Here is a 19471-nt window from a genome sequence, read left to right as displayed (position 1 = left end):
CGCGTCATCACTCCAGTTATACGCAGTTCAACATCGCAGCACCGGTGCGGCCAAACAATCAAACCAGGGTTCTATTACTCTGCCAAAAATGGAAATGTCCGTTCTAATATAATCTAGGAAACGAATGAGTAAAATGGGATAGTTCACGGTAGGATATGTTGGTCTGCTGGTCTATCCAACACTTTGGGAAATCCCAGAGAATAAATCGCACTGGTCCACATGATGGTGACATTCTTGTGTGTCGATGAAATAACTAAAAATGACTCTAGGAAAATTATTCCTAATAACTTCTCATATTTTCTCCAGCCTCACTATCAGGTCAAAGTTTACACCTATCTACTTGAAAGACAAACCTTCATAATTCCAAACGATGTATCCTAATGACTAGAGACTAAATGTGTTAAGACATGTCTGGAAGAATATGACTTTTACCTTGTATTTGTGTTCATGACCATACCTGTAAAAAAGAAAAATCCTTCACCATCAACTTAACTTGTGTGTTTGTGCTCCGCCAAAAGAGGAGAATGCATTCAGACAATATTAAGCTTTAGTTTATATGGAGACACAACTTTCACAACTGTCCAGAATTGTTGTAGGTCAGTTTGCTGCGTGTTGTCACCGTCAGTAAATATTTCCAAGCTGCAGGCTACTGGAGCTGTTTCGCTAATTCCAGAAGTACAGTGATGTGCCAACCTACCAGACCAATAAGGTTGAAATATGCACACAGATGCATCATTCGCAGTATGTTCATGAAAGCCACCGTTGTTCAAGCTGCATATTGAATTAGCACAGACTTTGTATAGAGTGTGGAGCTGCATATTAAATTTGAAAACTCATATTGGGTTTTGAAAGTCACTGCAGTAACATTTGGAAAGTGAAAGAGCCAGACGTTTAGCCACAATATAATTGCTCCATTCTCAAAATATCCCTGTCTTCGTTTTTCTCATAAAATCATAAAATTATTGTTGAAAAACAGTATATTTTACATTACACAGTATTACATTTTTTTGTAATATTATGACTTTGTTCTTGAAATCTCACCTTTTTCCTTTTTTCTCAGGGCATAATCGATTCTGTGAAGTTCAACCAGTGTTAAATGTGACTGACTTTGCTGCTTCCACTGTTGCATTATTACGTTATGTTGGTTAGAACCAGTAATACATAAATCTATTGCGTCACAGGTTTTCAAATCACAACTCTTGATGTGATGCTTTGGAGAAAAACACCATACAGTGAACACACCAGTATCCAGCCGTACAAAAAAAATATAAACACCAGTACCGTACATGATGTTCCTGAAGACTGTGGGCTGAGTTGTAGGGTTGTTGAGGGGGTGGTGACACACACACACACACACACACACACACAGCTGTTCAGCCTACATCATTTTCTGAGCAGGTAGGCCGAGTGAGTCACTGCTGACCATATGGACCTGTGACACTTCAAGCGAACACCGAGGGCATTGAAAACAGCAGGGGTCCTGTGTTACAGCAAATCACTACAGGTAATTGGACCACTCCATTTAACCAACGCTGGCTTTTCCAAAGTGGTGTGGAGAGTCTCGAGTCGACCCGGCTCTGAGGGCGGCCGCGTCACTTCGCACAATAAATTCTCTGCGTTTTATAATACTGCACATAGTTCAATCGAAAGTAGCTGGGCGAACAAAGTGCGTGTGGTTTTATACTGATACTGTATATCTAGGAACTTATGTTGAATTATTTGCAATACTGAATATGTTTACATTTGAATTGAGTTTGGCCTGGAGGTGATAGATGAGGTGTAACTGGTGTAGAAGTGTGACGGAAAAAAAGATGAGGTATAGCTGATGGGGTGATTTGGAAGTCTACATTTTACATTTCATTAGAATTTTGTCGTTATAAAAGTGTCTCCCTACCTATGTTATGACCAGGCTTTAAATATAATATAAGCTGACTGCAATCTATTGAGACATCTCAGTACCTATTCATAATAGCATTGTGAGCTTAGTATGACATATTGACAATTTTGAAATATTGTACACTATGGTAAAATAGGGACTGACAGACATATTTCATAAAATTCTTAATCTTTGGTTAATTCAACACAGATTAGAAGCTTTACATGGCCACACATGTCCTGTTATGAGTCAAATTCTGTGATTATGGGTGGATATAAGATGGTCCATAAGAAACCTTTAGCTCAGTGTATGATTCTAATATTGTCTGTGTTTCTGGTCCTCTCTGGGTCATTGTCTGTTTATCATTCAACGGTCACTTTCCTTCTGTATTCAGATGCGGGTGTCAGTGACTTACTTTCATTTATCATCACTATGTTTTTTTGATCCAGTGTCTATGTACTGTTTTTAACTGTACCAATTTTGACTGGTTTGTATACCACTGATACTATTTAACCGACTTAAAAATTATTTGTGACACAGCCCGGTTTCTGTTACACACGAGAAGCCACTTCCACGTCCACCCTCACAGTACAATATATCATATCTATCAAACCTGTTTGTTATATTCGTATATATATATATCATATTATAGTATTCTGTCATGAAGCAAAGTATTGGACATAAGGGAATTTTGATATAATGATGGCAGTAGATGAAAAGTCAGCCATTGCACAAAATCAGTTCCACTCATACTGAGAACCATATGAATGTGAGTAAGAAAATTTAATGTCAGTCCGTCAGAACATACCCAAAGGAATTGATTCCCCAACCAACAGGCCTACATCACCATACTGAGAAGTGTGGGGAGAAATGAGTCTCTATAATGGAAGCAAACATAGGCGCTGATTGTGTGTCAGCTGAATTTACACACACACACACACACACACACACACATATATGGGTGATGAGAAGAAAACTTAAGTTGAAGAAAAGAAGCTTGTTGCTTTGGTTGCTGCTACACATAAGTCAATCATTTCTCTTTGTCCGCCACGGTCTTTGTTTGCCACGACCCTTATTTCACACTTATAACACAGTAATAATTGATTCATCAGGAGCTCCTGACTGTGGATCTGGCCCTCTTCAGATAAGCCCGCCCTTGTAATTCCACTATGTGCACGGCTGACACAGTATAATGCAACATTCAAAAGACACTTAAACTATCATTTCAAAGTCTTTTATTAACGTCTCTATACGTTGTTTTTTTTCATTACCGTCCTATCTAGGTAGAAAAGGTTACACTTCTTTAAAACCTCAAGGTTTAAAATGTCTTTATATTAAAGCTGCACTAAATGACCACATGTAATGTGACAATGGTTGCCGGGAAGCTTTTGCAGTGCAGTGATAAGGTTCGGATAAACTCACAGTGCAACTGTGTGTCTCACCAAATGTGAGACACGCAATGTTGGCAAGTAGCGCGTGAACATGACGGATCGTCTAGATCTCATCTAATTATTTCAAGACAAAGTATGTACTTAATTAGAAAGAAACGACTCTTCTTCTTCTACTACTAAGTGCCACTTGTTTTTATCGCCACCACACACTTTGAGTGATGTCGAGTCATCCGACACAATATGGCCTGACCCCAGCCCAGTTTGGCTCCGCCTCGACCTCAGCACGACCACTGTTTGGCCCCCGACTGCGGTTTCTCCAAATGAATTCAAATTGATCCGCGGGTTAACGCTGTGGGCGTTATTCCTCCGCGTGCATTCAGCTCACGCGATGCTGCAAATGAAGTGCTGTTGTGGGTGTATTGATTTTGTTGCTCTCCTACTGCGCGCACATCGAGACACGAGACACTTTTATGGTGAAGGAGTAGTGAGGTTAATTGACCAGTCCCCAGTACAGAGCCTCCGCATGTCCCGGTGGAGACGTACAACTTTTTTCATCTCGTTCAACGTGTACTCAGTCAGGTGGTTTCCTTTGTCTGGGTGTGTATCGACCCACTTGTGTGTTGCTACACCTCAATTAAGGCCACTGCGCTTCCAATTTGTGCCCTGTCTCGTGCAAAGTGCAGATGAATCTTAAAAAAAAATAAGATTTTGACAAAGTGACAAGGTGTAATATACTTAGCATAGGGTCTTGTTTGGCTGCTGGTGTGGGATGATAGACGCCGACTTCTTGTCACACAGTGGTGAGAAGTGGGGTTATGTAGTGGTCTGGATGTATCGAAGGAGCTACAGTACCTCTCGCTGCGAGAACGGTTACTGGTGGGTGACAAGGTGATAACGTAGGGATAGCAAAAAAAACCTAGAGAGAGTTGCGCTCTGCCTGGGATGTGTAGTCTTTTCCCCTTTTTCTCTGACACTGGATGGCTCATAAAAACAGGAAGTGGTTTGAATGGTGGCGCTTCAACGGTGATGACGTTTCTGCGAGGGTATCAAAGCACCAGGCATGTAAATAAATCCTGCTTCAATGTGAGAATTTATTACTTTGGTCCAGACCACTACACCTCAAAGTCCAGAAAGTGATCAAATTCAGAATCTCATAGCCATCAGTGTCCTAATTCCAAAAAGTTTGTTGAACACAATTGATAACTTTACTATGAAAAAAAAAAAAGGTTTTGAATTTAGTAAGTATTTTCCGTACAGTAGGTACTGTGAACAGTTGTATATTGACACACTGATCATTTAACATCATCTACAGCAAAGCCACCTTCGGGGACACTTTTTAAACATATTTTCCATATTTTATGCCTATTCTTTGCAGCTCTCCAGTACCGAGGACTGTAATGAATGCCGCTGCCCCGGGCAGAGCTCTCGGTGGCTCCCGATAGTCTCTTAACAGAGCCCTCGTTAACTTTCTCCTTGAGTGAAACCCCGTCCCGTCGCCATTAGAAGTGCTGCTCAATTACCTGAGTGGATTTCATGAGATCGATTCTTAAAAGGTCCACGGGGGAAGCTGGAGAACTGCAAGGACCGCGTGTCACTGTTTAACAATCAGGGAAAGTTCCCTGCACAGAGCTTCGCGCTTTATCAGCAGCCACTTGGTGACATACGGTGCTGCCCATTTCCAGGTGCCACGGGGGAAGTGATGGAGGTCATGTTGAAGAATTAGTGAACCCATCATCCTGCTTATTATCCCTCCATCAATTACAGCCACAGTTTATTATGGCTGATATTAATCACTGATTTAATTAAGAGATTGGACTGGATTAACTCAGTGGGATTTACATCTCACACTACGGCAGTATAATCACAAACTGATTAAAAATTGTCCCCTTCTTAACTCAACTCTTGAGTAATTTTATATGAAATTTATTTTAAGAAGTATAGTGTATATAATATATTCTACTTAAGAAGCACTGATGCGCACACGCGCACAGGCGCGCACACACACACACACACACACGAATATTTTATATATATATATATGTATGCCTTGTCTGCTAATTGGGGAAGCAGAATCTGTCTTGGTAATTTGACTTTATGGCATTTTATTGAACTGTGTTTTATAATGCCATTGGTTTTTATTGCTCGAATTTCTTTTTTATTTTCTTCTTTAATGTGTTCTGTTTTATTGTAAAGCACTTTGCAATTGTTTTTCTGAAAAGTGCTATACACACAGACACGCGCATGTCAACAAATTTTGAATATCGTGGGATAAAAACATTTTGTATTCTAATTCTGAAAATGTTTCTAGATTAATTACATGTGAAGTAAAATATTTCAAGCCTTTTTTCGTTTTACTTTCAAAGAAAAAAATGCTTGAAACATTTTAGTTTTCATGATATGGAAAATTTCTGAGATGCACCTGTATATAAAGTCACGATCTTCATAAACTGGTTATTTTTTGCCATGTTATTATTTTTTCAGTTCTTACATCCCTGTAAACTGTTGATCTGTGCCAAATTGTCCATGAATTTAAGAGTAAGTGGCTGCTGAAATCTAGTCAACTGCAATTCCAGTTCACTTGGCAGCAGCAGCCTGTTTTTTTTGTCAAACTTTTCAACAACAACTTTACTGTGTTAAAGTGCTTTACAGTAGAACAGAAGTCATTAAAAAAGCAAAGAGAATAAAACAAACTAAGAGCAATAAAGACTAATGGCATTATAAAACATAGAGAGAAATAAAGTAAAATGCCATCAAGTCAAATCATATATATGATTTATATATATATATATACACACATTCATAAGAACAAACATTAAGTAACAGACGACACCGACTGTCTGAAAGAGGCTTTGGCGTGTCGCAGGCAGAAGAGAATGGCTAATTGTCAGAATGCCTCTTTCATTTAGGGCCTCATGAAGAATAGAAGGCATGAGGTATTCTCAAGGACGTTGAGAAGATCTACAGAACAGAAAGTGAGAAATCGGTAGGAGGCAGGCGTTCAAAGCAGTGGCAGCTTTATTCAGAATGATGTTGGACTTCTGTCGGCACATTTGTATGGTGCATGACTGATTCCTGTTCATTGACGTGATGTCTGTGAGAGGGGAAATGGCAAATCAACGACCGTGGGATGACTTCTGTAAAAGCTCTAACCCCCTCCTCAACACAATTCGTGGCTCTTGTGAAGGTTTTGGATTCGACAGTGCATAATTCCACATGGACAATGAAATGTGGGTTTCATCCCATCAATGGGATCACCACTGAGGCTAACAGAATACATTACTGATGTGAGCATGTGCAGAAGAGCCTTTCCTTCACAGCCATGAGCTCACAATGGTATTCATATGAAAAAGAAAAAAAAAAACAGTTGACAGAAGAAACTATTTAGTGCCATCTTAATGCACGTGCGTGGCAGCACGAGTAACTTCTTCTTATCGTTGCAGTAAACGAGACAAGCACAGGAACACGGAGATACTACTGCAGCACTTAAATATAATCAAATATTCTTAAAAGCCTCCACTCGGCCTTTGAGGAGCGCTCTTCGTCTGAAGCACTCAGAGGGGAATATCGTTGGGTCTGAATGGCAGCTTCACTTGCCGTCCTCCTGGATGTCAAACTGTCTGTTGGGTTTGGTGGACTCCAGCATGAGTTCGTACAGCTGGCCTATCTGGTCCTCCTGGAAGTCGCTGAGTTTCCTGTCGGAGAGATCGGCTCCGAACTTGACGGCGCCGAGCCGCTCCCCCGCCGACTCCAGCACCTGAGTCTGCAGGGTGTCCTTGTATTGCTGCGGGGTGGAGGGGGGTGGGGGATGTGGGGCACACAGACCACTTTAAACACAGATGGAAGGAGCATCTCCACTTTTTGATTCATTAATCACATCTAGGGCTGCAACTAACGATTATTTTCATAATCGATTAATTGAATAGTTGTTTGGTCCATAACATGTGTTAAAACTAAAGATATTTCGTTTACTGTCATAAAGGAGCAAAGAAACCAGACCTTTAAGAACCTGAAATCTGAGAATTATGACTTTTTTTCTATAAAAACTACTTGTCAAAATAGTTGGCGCTTAATTTCGTAATCCATTACTAATGGATTAATGGATTAACTTCACTACGCACAAACATCACTAGGGACAGAAATATGTCACTAGAAACTGTTTTCCTGGCAACGACACTCTGCTCTGCCTGCAGAAACCAGCTGTCATCATCACTACAATCTGACATCAGACACGTCACCAAAGAGAAGCAGTTTCATACATATTAAGAGTAAGTCCCCCGAAGGAGGTTATATAAATTGAAATATACCCGTGGTTGGAAAACGGTTCCTCAGCCCAGTTGTAAACATACTAAAACTTTTACCAGATTATCAAAATCAAAGTAAACACGCCTGAAATAATCCTCAATAATCTATCATTGTATAGAATATAAAAGAAGAATGTGATAACAAATATAGGACTTCAAGTTTGAAGGAAAAAATATAGGACCTTACAATGACCTCTGGCTTTTTTAACTTTTTACTCCATTTCTTCCCCTTGTAAGGTCAGACAGATGCGGTGTGAGTAAAAGCAACGTGACAGTTGAGGCTGACTGAGGAGACCACAGATCGCAGATCCACCTACAGGAAGAAAAAAAAACCTGGCACAAATCTCATTCTAACCTTAATTATTACAGTGGGTCCTTGAATGGAAAAATTAATAAGGTAATGTTTACTGCTTGGTCAATGTTCTTATATGAGTCCGGGCCAATCAAAGAGTCGTCTTCTTCCCAAAGGAATGAACGGGCCTAGTGAATTTCAGCCCGTGTGTGATGAGTCAAAGCCGTCAGTCAGAGGTGCATTTGAATCATCCCGAGCTCCACAGCCTCCTCCGTACACGTCACTTCTAAAAAAATATATCCCTCAATCGTCTGCACAAAGAGCACACAGTTGATGTCTGGTGCTTTCCCATTCACAAAGCATCTTGGGTTTTTGGAACGCTCCCCCTGTAGGCAATAACGGGCCATTTATCCGATAGGCTTTTTCTTGCACATAATGTAATTACATTGAACATTTGCCAAGGGAAGAAATATCCTCCCTGAAGTGAGAGGTTACACATCAAAGTAATACTCCAGTATGGTACGTGCTTTTGGTTTTGTGGTAAATAAATGTGTGCGATCTTCTCTCTAGTCCCCATTAAAATAGTGAAACAAAAGCAAGTCAGGTGTTCCAGTTGACCCCCTGCCACGCCTCTCTCCAGGCCAAGCTAACAGAGCACAGAGCCCGGCTCACCAGCTTCACCGACCCCCCGCCGCCTCTCAGGCAGGATCCGGTCATCACGACAGATATTCCACAAAGCAATATTTCTGCCATAAAATGAGACAGCGTGTCAGCCCAAAAGAAAGTCATTCACGTCTACTCGAACACGGCTCGACTGGCTGTCATTTATTTCATCAGTTACAGAACATGAGTTCATGCAGCATTCTGGGCTCAGCACTAAGCACTTGCCCACTACAATGCGGCGTATCATTTTCGTGAGATACAAAATGAAAATTCTCTGAGAGATTTAAGGAAGGTTTTCGTGAAAAGGTTACAGTCAGTCTGTAATCCAGCTCTGTCTTACTGGTCTTCGGCAGAAAAATAAATTCATAGGCTGTTTAAACATACGATTGATGAGTTTAACAGATTATTGGAAGATTTGTCCTACATGGTTATTTAATCCTTCCCTCAAGAACATTCCACTTAACTACAGACTGTATGGCATTTCTTTTGGTAATGAAGTTGTCATAGATACGGTGCGTTGAAATTGTGAAACTCTTTTCTATACCTAATGGTTACTCTTTCAGCTCAGCATGAACAATGAAATGAATTCAATTGGCCTGGGACCAAAAAACAAACAAACTATTAAATCTCTTGCCTTGAGAGTTTTTCTATTCACAGTGGGCCAGCAATCTACCTCTCAGGTCCCACTAAAAGGTGTTTCTCACTGATATATCACAGACGTGTCTGGCTTTATGTCGCTTTGGTTTGGCCAGAGGAAACAACAATTAGACAGAGACCTTAATGCTTTTTTGTTGTTGTTTTTTCCCTCAGCACATTTACAACCCAATCCAGACATGGATGTTTCCCTGTAGTTTTGGCCAAACTAATTTTCACTCTAAATGCTTTCATTTGAAATACAGCCAGGGTAAACAAATGACTCGTGGGCCTTGGTTAGGACAGATTCAGATGGACTCTGGGTTTGAAAACAACGCATACTTGATATCGTGAGGTGTAATGAGATGTAATGGAAATGGCTGCCCCCCCCATCCCCAAATGACAAAGATACCTCTCAGGATTTCAGCTGCAATCACCATCCATCTTTTTATAGAAATGACCTGCAAATGGGTGATTTACCATTCTCCAGCAGTGTTTAATTGTGCTGGCAAACATTGTCTCTCCCCCCCAGTGACAAAAAAACAGACCTGGCACACCCACAACATTGTGATTATTGTGGGAAACATGCAGGACAATTCTCCATCAGGGCATGACTATTCAGTGTATTAATGACTGTGAAATTTTACAATCTATAATCAACATACTGTAGATACATCCGCCCTATTTTACCCGCACAAGCACAAGGCAGGACGTCCTGTGTGCATGGACTGTGATGGGCGTCACCAAGGCCCTGCTATTTCGGTTCATGAAGGTGCAGCGGGCTGAGGGGGAGTAGAAATCAGAGGATGTGGTGATCCAGACATATGGCTGGTCTCGTCGCTCCAAAAATCGCTGACGCACGCCAATAGCGGCTCCACAAATGTTAAGAGGCTTCGACAGGAAATTAGGTTGTGTATATGACCACAGCCGCGCAATGCTCACGTCACATTGTTAAATGTGACACCGGTCTGTTATCACCACCTGAGCCTGATTCAGAGTGGGTTAAAAGTGCAGTACCAAGAGTTAAACCTGAATTCACCTCGATAACTGCACATTGTGCTTCATGGCACAGGCCCCTGGCATCAGTTATCACTACACACCAGGACGGGTGACAGGTTATATTTAATACCGTTAAATTGTTTAAATTGAAATTCCAGAGATCTGACTTGCCTCAATCTCAGAGTCTTACTGTACTTCTACACAAATGTTTCCCTGAGAATCTGAGAATCTGAGAATGACAACTAATTCTTTGCAGGTTCAAAGTTCATGTGTCACCTAAGAGTCCCTCTGATCTAATAACAACGGGCAGGGCGGGGGCAGCTTACAACCCAACTCTAATTGTTGAGTTTATGTAAATCCACTGCCATGGTCTCTTAATGTTGCCTCACTGTTCACAGGAGCTGCTCTGCCATCATGTGGTGAGGGGCTGACATTATACAAGCAATAAGCCATCTAGAAATGACAGCATAAACCAGAGGCTATATTTGGTGCAGATTGATTTTGTAACAAAGTGAGTCATATTAACTGGAATAAAGAAACATTTGCAGAATGGCAATAAAAAGTGCAGTACCTAAACAACAGGAGATGCAATTTTGATGTGCCACTACTTAGCATCACAAATAAACCACAACGGTGCTACAGAGATGCCCCCGGCTGGCAATGGATCAGGATGTAGAGCGGTTCGTCCACTAACCATTACGGTTGCTGGTTCGATCCCCGACTCCTCCAGTGCGGGCAAACCCTAATTTTCCGCCTGATGGCAATGCTGGCACTGTGTGAATGGTGTGTGATATAAAAAAGTGCTGCACACAGAAGCACTGTGAATGTGTATGACTCTGACTTAAACTGAAAGTTGTGAGAGGATGTCCCAGACACGAGAGACGGTCCGATGTCATTAAATTCATAAATGAGTGAGCTATTTAAAAAGAAACTTGAAATATGCATATTAAAGTAAAATGCTCACAGATGAGGATGCTGAGGCCTTTTCACAAACGAACAGCTGTGAAAGTTGTGAGAGGATGTCACAGACACACGAGAGGTTGGTTTGACATTAAATTCATAAATGACTGAGCTATTGAAAATGCAAACTTTGAAATGTGCATAATAGAGCAAAATGCTCACTGATATATATATATATAAAAAATGTAAACTCTCAGCTGTGAAATACTAAATGGGACAGATCGAGGATAAGACGCGGAGCTAATGAAGATAACATTAGGCTACACATGTGGCACATGATTAAAGCCTTAAATAGAAACTACGGATGCACCGATTGTGAAATTCTGGGCCGATGCAAATGTTTGCAGTAATAATTTGGTCGATAGCCATTACCGATGTTTTTTGTTCGGGTTTGTCCATTTGGAATGGAATGGACTGTATTTATATAGCGCTTTTCTAGTCATGTAGACCACTCAAAGCGCTTTACAGGAAGGTCACATTCACCCATTCACACACATTCATACAGCGATGCTGTTTACCACGCATTTTTCTGTCACATTCATACTCATTCATGCCTCATAACTTGCCTCTGACGGAAGAGCCGTCTGACGGAAGAGCCGTCAGAGGCAAGTTAGGGTTAAGTGTCTTGCCCAAGGACACAACGGCATGTGTACTGGCGAGAGGTGGGATCGAACCGCCAACCCTTCGGGTTGGTGGACGAACGACTCTACGTCCTGAGCCACAGCCGCCCCATTTCGTTTTTGTGGTTATTCATTGCCCCTTTCGCAAGGGTAAACAACGTAACGGAATCTTCATTATAAAATAACTTACAAATAATGTGTTTCTTCTATATTTACTGGTTGGGGGGGGGGGGGGTTAGGTTTCACAAATCATCAAGTTTCACCCACAACCTTTTATACAGGAATGAGGAATAAGGTGTATGAGGAAAGTCACCTTAAATGACATTATCTGTAAAATAGATAATGTCCAATTCAATGGTAGGGGGAACACTGAGCACTAACACTAACACTAACCACACACACACACACACGCACGCGCACGCACACACACACACACACACACACACACACACACACACACACACACACACACACACACACACACACACACACACACACACAAAAGACCAGTAAATATAGGGGGAACACTGATTACTAAAGGAACTATTCCCCCCCCCCGGTTGTTTGCTACGTGCGCCGTTACCTGCCACTCCGCCACGAAGCCCTTCGCCTCCGCGGCCGACGCGCCTCGGTGTCTCCTGAACTCGTCCTTCACGTACTGGTCACCGAGCGCTCGCAGGTCTATCGGCAGGAACCGGTGCAGGACCAGAATCCTCTTGTACAACGAGCGGACGCCGGAGACGTGGGCGGACGCCGCCATTCGGGGACAATGTCGGAACTCGAGCACAATTCACGGAGAGCGAGCGACAGGACGGCGTCCGAAGCTCGTGGGGACAGACGCCAGCTTCCACAAGGAGAGTTATTTAACACATGTTCTTGTTTATACCGGAAATCGTTCTTCTTCGCCTTCGTCGTGGTGGCAAGAGAAGCGCAATACCGCCACCTACTGTACCGGAGCATGTCTGCAGGAAAAAACATCTTCCTCTTGTTCTTCTTGTTCTTCTTGTTCTTCTTGTTCTTCTTGTTCTTCTTGTTCTTGTTCTTGTTCTTCTTCTTTTTCTTCTTCCTCTTGTTCTTGTTCTTCTTCTTTTTCTTCTTCCTCTTGTTCTTGTTCTTTTTCTTCTTCCTCTTGTTCTTGTTCTTGTTCTTGTTCTTCTTCTTTTTCTTCTTCCTCTTGTTCTTGTTCTTGTTCTTTTTCTTCTTCCTCTTGTTCTTGTTCTTCTTCTTTTTCTTCTTCCTCTTGTTCTTGTTCTTTTTCTTCTTCCTCTTGTTCTTGTTCTTGTTCTTTTTCTCCTTCATCTTCAGGCAGGTCCTGTGCTCACCGGGGGAGGACGGCTCTCTTGTGCTAAACTTTTAGCAGTATTAGCATTTGTAGTGGATTGAACCAGTGTGAATGTACCAGGTTTTTGTTTTGTGGTTGTTTGTTTTTATTAGTTTGTTTTGAGGTGGGTTTTTTAAAAGGATATTTAAATATGTGCAATAAATAAAGTTGCGTTAAAAGTCAAAAGTCTTCTTCAAATTAGTCATCTTAGTGGACTTTTCATACATTTGCCCACACGAAGCTACAGCGAACACTGAAAGACCATCACTACAATGAGAAAACAGCTTAACAAGAAAAACAACTACAACAACACTAATGAAATAATTTAATCATAACAAAAACATTTATCTTCTTCATTCCTAATAGAATGATGAGTAATTATTACAATTCGTTATCTATTAGTTGTTTAATTGACTCTTTTATATGTATTTTTGATACTGAAGATGAACATATTGATGTGAGAGATCCTTCTTCTTCTGGTGTTTTTTCATTAGGGTGTACACTGCAAAGCATAACTCTCCCTCCACAGACGACAGTTTTTGCTGTTTATCTTTTTAAATACCCATCAGTTTAGTGAAGACATTTTAAGACTGCTCTTGAAAAAAATGTGTTGCTTTTCACTTCTCTTCACTTCTGACATTTATTTGAGGCTGAGGATATCGTTATATTTTGACTAAATGGATACAATGTGACTGTTGAAAACTATTTTGAACACACTGTCACGCTGCCGAATTGCTCTGCAGCAGATTCCAAGCTGTTCAATGATGCATGCTTGCGTTTATTTCCCTTCCTGGTGCACGTGCACATGTTGTCCTACTTCATCCTCCACTTCCTCCCTGTGTGCTCGTCTGTGCGCAGTGTTGGTTTTAGCTCCGCCCCGGCCTGAATGTGAATGGGAGTCATGATCAGAGTTGTAGCAGAAACACCTGTGTGGGAGAGAGAAGCTCTGACTCTTTGTTCCTGTGACAGAAGGAGCAGAGACGTGTGACTCGGCCTCATCCCGGACCAGGTAAAATCCTTACACATGGAAATGTGTCACACTGATAAGCAGTGTATCGTCTGCTCCCAGTTGATTTACTTAAAGATGCTTCACTTGTGGAGATTACTACATGTAAATGGAGCCAGTGGTTGAACAACTAATTGTCCAGTTTCACAGGTGAACGGAGAGGATGAAGAAGACCCTGTCTAATCGTCTAAAGTTCACCACGGGACTGCTGATTGGATTCCTCTGGGTTCGCTTTATGCTGGACCTGAAGATTTCAACAGAGCAGGTCATTTATTTTTCGAGGGGTATGGAGCACAATGTCAAAAAGGGAGACGAAATACAACATCATGATCATCATCATCATTCAGGTGGGAATTTTATGAAATTTTAAAATCTTCATTTGTTGCATATATGTGGCTAAACACTTAATAATATTTGCCCACAAATTATATTCTAATCTACAATCATAGGATTTGAATGGAATTAATCTTTTGCCATTTTTAGCCCGTCTTACTTCAGTCAGTATCAGCCTTAGACTTAGACTTGCTGGTTAAATGGACTGTAGAGTGATGCTCACAGGCAACGTGTCATTTGTCATGTTATTTGCATAATCGACTACCTGTATATAAGCATACGGGTAATAAAGTCCAGCTGCGTCCTCTGTGCTCCACGGTGGGGTATGTGATGGCGAGAGGGCGCTAATAAAATATCGAGAATAATTTGATGATTTACGATTCAAAGCAAACACGGACTTAGCTGCAGTTGACAATGCCTCTGAAAACGTTGGTGAGTCATGACAGTCAAAAATAAAACCTCCCTGTGTTAGTCACACCTGTCGCACCTGTGCATTCCCTGCTCTATTTCAAAACTGTCACTGCACTGGCTAACAGTTTTTGAAAACAAAAATTCAGATCCTTTAAGTAAAATTCAAAGGTTTACTTGCCTTAAAGGTCAGAAGTATTAGCAGCAACATATAGCTATAAAGAGATAAGTGCTTGGCCCTACGAGATGGTCGATATTTAAGTATTACGTGTACCCAGCATTTTAATCATTTTTAATGTAAAATCACAAAAAGTAAAGGTACAGAAGCAATCAGTGAAATTGAACCACTTTCCCAGAATATTACAAATCCAGAGGTTTTCCCAGAGACTGGTGGTTACACCACATTAACAATCATGCCAGCAAGGGCGTCTTGACTCAGGCAAGGAAAATGTCCTCACTCGATCTCTCTTGACAGACGCTAACACTCGTAGGAACAAGTCAGGCCAAAAGGTAAACCACATGTTCAAATAACCTGAAGTCAGGGCTGAAATGTCCAAGCAGCACCTTTTGATATTATGTGCTTGTCATACCTCCAGGTGAGAACCGGAGCTCAGCAGCTAGTTCTTCTCAACCAACACGCATCTTATGCTGGATCATGACTGGACCCAAGTACCTGGAATCCCGAACCAAGCACATCAAAGGCACGTGGGCCAAGCACTGCGACAAAGTGCTGTACATGAGCTCTGTGAAGACGGACTTCCCCACTGTGGGGCTGAACGTGAGCGAGGGGAGGGACAACCTGTACTGGAAGACCATCCGGGCGTTCCAGTACATCCACCAGCACCACCTGGACGAAGCCGACTGGTTCATTAAGGCAGACGATGACACGTTTGTGGTCATAGAGAATCTGCGCTACACCTTGTCCAAATTCGATACAGAGAAGCCGTTGTACCTTGGCAGACGATTCGCCCCTTTCTTCCGTCAAGGCTATATGAGCGGAGGAGCAGGTTATGTACTCAGCAAGGAAGCACTGCGAAGATTCGTCAGTGGTTTCAGTTCGGGGAAATGTACCCACTTCTCCGACATAGAGGACATGGCTTTGGGACAATGTATGGAGAAGATGCAGGTGGAGGCGGCAGACACAAGAGACGTGAAGAATAGACAAACATTTCATGCTTTCCCACCAGAGCTGCACCTGGTCAGACAACCCCCAAGACCACTGCCTTGGTATCTGCTTTACGAATACTACAATGTTGTAGAGGTAAGCAATGCTATACACAAAAACCCAAGATTCTGGATTTAGAGTAGTCTCAGTAAAGTTACATTTTCCAGTAGTTAATGATTTGTCCGTGTCTGCGACGCGTCTTTTCCGAATCAGGGCCCTGTACTATGAAGCAAGGTTAATGTACTCCGAATTGACGCGGGGTTAACCGAGGTTAATCCTCGAGGTTGTCAAAATCTGGCTGCCTGACTTTGAGTTAAACGGTACTACAAAGGTGGTCTTGATGTCGGTCTGTTAAGTCGGCATTAACTGAAGTGGGCGTGGAAGAGCGCGAGGTTAAAGGGGCCGTGTTTGGGCAGCGCAAGTCCGTGCAGCGTATTCCTCAGAGGAAGAGTGCACAGGGATTCTGAGGAGATACAAGAGTTTCAATCAACTTTAACGGTGTAGTGTGACTATGTGGCAGCAGATAACAAAAAGTAATCGTGTCAGTTTAAATACAATATGATTGTGTTCTCCTGTAGGGGCTTCAATGGGGGGATATGTGAGCAATAGTCAGAGCACGAATAGTAGAATAATAGTCAACAGCACAAATCATAATCGGGAATCCTTTAGAATATACATTCACCGGACACTTTATTAGGTACATCTTGCTAGTAAAAGGTTGGACCCCCTTTTGCCTTCAGAACTGCCTTAATTCTTCGTGGCATGCTTTCAACAAGGTGTTGGAAACATTCCTCAGAGATTTTGGTCCATATTGACATGATAGCAACACGCAGTTGCTGCAGATTTGTCAGAAAATACCAGTAGATCAACAGTTTCTGAAATACTCAGAGCAGCCCGTCTGGCACCAACAACCATACCACGTTCAAAGTCACTTAAATTCCCTTTCTTCCCCATTCTGATGCTCGGTTTGAATTTCAGCAAGTTGTCTTCACCACCTCTACATGCCTAAATGCATTGAATTGCAGCCATGTGATTGGCTGATTAGCTATTTGTGATAACAAGCAATTGAACATACAGGTAATCGCAGAGATCAAGAGTAAATTGCCATGGTAACATGCCACGAGCCAAACCTATCCATCTTCCGTAGTACCGGTTTACCAGGAAGTTCCCCCGACGTCCCAAACTCACTCCTGTACTTAAGTAACCTCCCGTCGTAGTACAGGCCCCAGGCGTGTGCGAGTCATCCAACGTACAAACCTGTGCTGTCTTAAAATACACATTTCATAGCGCTGATCTCTAAAGTGCTTTTCTATCCCTCTTTCTCTACAGGGTCCAGGTTGCTGCTCAGATTTTGTCGTGTCCTTCCATTATATTTCCGCCGACCAGCTGTATGTTTTGGACTACCTGACGTACCATCTGCGGCCATATGGATACAAATACAGATTTAATCCTGATGAAAAAACTGAACTCGCCGCCGCATGACATCCTCGGCAGTAACTGGAGGAGAGGTTGTGTTTGTCAGCACACTTCAGTGCCAAGATGACTTTATTCAACGTAAGATTTTCTAAGACCATCATTTTTATAGCTTTTTTTCTGGTTACAGACCTGTGGATGTCCTCGGGTCTTCCTGCAAAGGTCTGATGTCAACTGTGAAAACTGTTTTCATGATGTTCGGGAGTACGAGTGGGTGTGTGTTATTGAGCTGAAATTAAGAAATGCGACTAATAATCACATTTTAAGCTGCCTTCAGTCTGCTTTCCTCATTGTTGTGCAAATTCGCTTAACACTCGAAGGCCGTCTTTCTCTCATACCAACATTGCCACTTAGTACTTACCTCACGCTCTCCCTACTGTACAGACAAGTTAGTGCTGTCCCCCAGTTGCGAGGAAATTTCGATGAAAGTGTCTGCTGATGACAAGTAAATGTAATGTATAGCCTGCCAGCAAGAAGGATAAACCACAGTAAGTAATGGAGGCAGATTCATCATGGGAGTATTGTTGTTTTCTGTTCTGTGTGTCCCTTAATAATTGTCTTGCCTTGTTAAGTGTCATTCAGGTAAGATAAGTTTCCAGCCAGGCGGTGTTCAGCCTTCCCATCAGGTATTTTGATTATTATTTTTTTTTGCCTTTGTTGTTTTAGCAACAATCCGATTGGCATTTCAGAGCTCCGGCCACTGGAGTTCACCCATTCAAGTTTTCCCGAGCCTGGCACAATCTGAGAAGCCAGGCCGGTAAAGTTTGGGTTTGCACTCTGAGATACTGATGAGTTTGAGGCTTTCCTCTGGAGTCCTAAACATAACGATGTTTCCTCACGGTTACCCTACAGCGGTTCCAGTAAGCCATATTCACCCTCAAGTTGTTGCCTGGTAGCACAATCTCAAAAAACCTTGAATAAAGGGATTCAGACTCTGGAAGTTACAGGCTTTGACATGGGCCATGTCTGGTTTGTGCAGGAACCATAGAAATCTGGTTTGAAGCACAGTTCAAACGTGAGCAAGTCTATCAAGATTATTCCAAGGCACCTCCAGGGACCTTGGTACCGCAGCTATACTCCACCAGGCTCCAACTGATGTCCAAAGTGCAAGATGGCGACTCCCTGTGCAGGATATTTTGGCTCCATTTTTGTATAACTGAAAAGAAGTGGAGACGTCGTCCATCTTTATATACAGTCTACGGGACAATTTTTTGTCCCTGTGTTGCACTTCGGAAACGGGTTATTGAAATTGGCAAATTTTAAGAAATTATATTTCATTTATTGAAAAAAAGATTTTCTTTTGTTAACATGTTCAGAGTTAGTTCCTTCTGGTACTTTTACAGTGTTAAAAAATAAAAGAATATATATAATATATACAATCAAGTGTCTCTTCACACAACATTCATCACATAATGGTGGTTAAATGATTTTTGTTAAGATCAACTACAAAGCTAAAGCTTGAGAAATAAACACAAGAAGCTACAACACTATATAATACCATTAATGGGTTTAGAGCAGTCTGAGGCCCAAAAGGCACCACTGCATTGTGCACAGACTCTTACTCACGATCCCTGACCCACAAAAACAATACGTAACTAAACAAAATCCCCGAATTTAATGTCATGTATTTCATTAGCTGAGGGAGCAGATTGAGATCTATTTGACAAAAGAGGAGTTCACAGGAGAAGTAGAACAGGTTGTTTTTTTACCTGACACCACTGAATGATGGTGTTGGCATCTACCAGGAACTTGGATGATAAAGGGAAACAGAAGCCATTATGAGACCTTGGAAAAAACGAGCAACTGAATCTTGGCTGGTTTATGTCTCAGTAATTGATTGAGATCAATTCAGTATTTCAATTCAACAGACCCCCACCTCCTTTTGCATTTTATTTATTTTTAAATGTCTGTCTAAATGGGATATTAAATCAATTACAATATTATTACTAATTAATGCAGTATAACTGTTAGGACTCCAACAATTAATGCCATAAATGTACAAGACAAAGTCATCATTCCATTAAAATCAA

At 41.7% G+C, this 19471-nt stretch overlaps 2 protein-coding genes across 3 annotated transcripts; one reads left to right on the top strand and one right to left on the bottom strand.

Annotated features, from left to right (window-relative positions):
• Positions 1 to 6264: 6264 nt before the first annotated feature.
• sdhaf3 (succinate dehydrogenase complex assembly factor 3) lies at positions 6265 to 12646 on the bottom strand. Its single transcript, XM_035620980.2, has 2 exons — positions 12319 to 12646; positions 6265 to 7048 (listed from the first exon to the last, which is right to left on the bottom strand). The coding sequence occupies exons 1-2, from the start codon at positions 12493 to 12495 to the stop codon at positions 6854 to 6856; spliced, it is 372 nt and encodes a 123-aa protein (XP_035476873.1). The 5' UTR covers positions 12496 to 12646; the 3' UTR covers positions 6265 to 6853.
• A 1233-nt stretch (positions 12647 to 13879) lies between these two features.
• si:dkey-202e17.1 (uncharacterized protein LOC555344 homolog) lies at positions 13880 to 17712 on the top strand. Of its 2 annotated transcripts, none has more exons than XM_035619993.2 (4): positions 13880 to 14065; positions 14205 to 14409; positions 15400 to 16064; positions 17298 to 17712. In XM_035619993.2, the coding sequence occupies exons 2-4, from the start codon at positions 14226 to 14228 to the stop codon at positions 17448 to 17450; spliced, it is 1002 nt and encodes a 333-aa protein (XP_035475886.2). In that variant the 5' UTR covers positions 13880 to 14065; positions 14205 to 14225; the 3' UTR covers positions 17451 to 17712. The 2 variants fall into 2 exon arrangements, with proteins under 2 accessions (XP_035475886.2, XP_035475885.2); XM_035619992.2 differs by having other exon boundaries at positions 13886 to 14065; positions 14213 to 14409.
• The last annotated feature ends 1759 nt before the right edge of the window (positions 17713 to 19471 follow it).

The sequence above is a fragment of the Scophthalmus maximus genome, chromosome 22 (assembly GCF_022379125.1).
Source record: "Scophthalmus maximus strain ysfricsl-2021 chromosome 22, ASM2237912v1, whole genome shotgun sequence".
Taxonomy (NCBI): domain Eukaryota; kingdom Metazoa; phylum Chordata; class Actinopteri; order Pleuronectiformes; family Scophthalmidae; genus Scophthalmus; species Scophthalmus maximus.
The sequence above is the reverse complement of the archived record's forward strand: the minus strand, read 5'-3'. Positions and strand labels throughout refer to the sequence as shown.

What these genes read in the sequence shown, in the direction of transcription:
- sdhaf3 (XM_035620980.2), bottom strand. Translation starts at nt 12,495, where the DNA reads ATGGCGGCGTCCGCCCACGTCTCCGGCGTCCGCTCGTTGTACAAGAGG. An exon ending in GCTTCGTGGCGGAGTGGCAG is followed by an intron (nt 7,049 to 12,318) that starts GTAACGGCGCAC and finishes TCCACCCCGCAG; the next exon opens with CAATACAAGGACACCCTGCA.
- si:dkey-202e17.1 (XM_035619993.2), top strand. Translation starts at nt 14,226, where the DNA reads ATGAAGAAGACCCTGTCTAATCGTCTAAAGTTCACCACGGGACTGCTG. An exon ending in TGATCATCATCATCATTCAG is followed by an intron (nt 14,410 to 15,399) that starts GTGGGAATTTTA and finishes TCATACCTCCAG; the next exon opens with GTGAGAACCGGAGCTCAGCA. An exon ending in AATACTACAATGTTGTAGAG is followed by an intron (nt 16,065 to 17,297) that starts GTAAGCAATGCT and finishes CTTTCTCTACAG; the next exon opens with GGTCCAGGTTGCTGCTCAGA.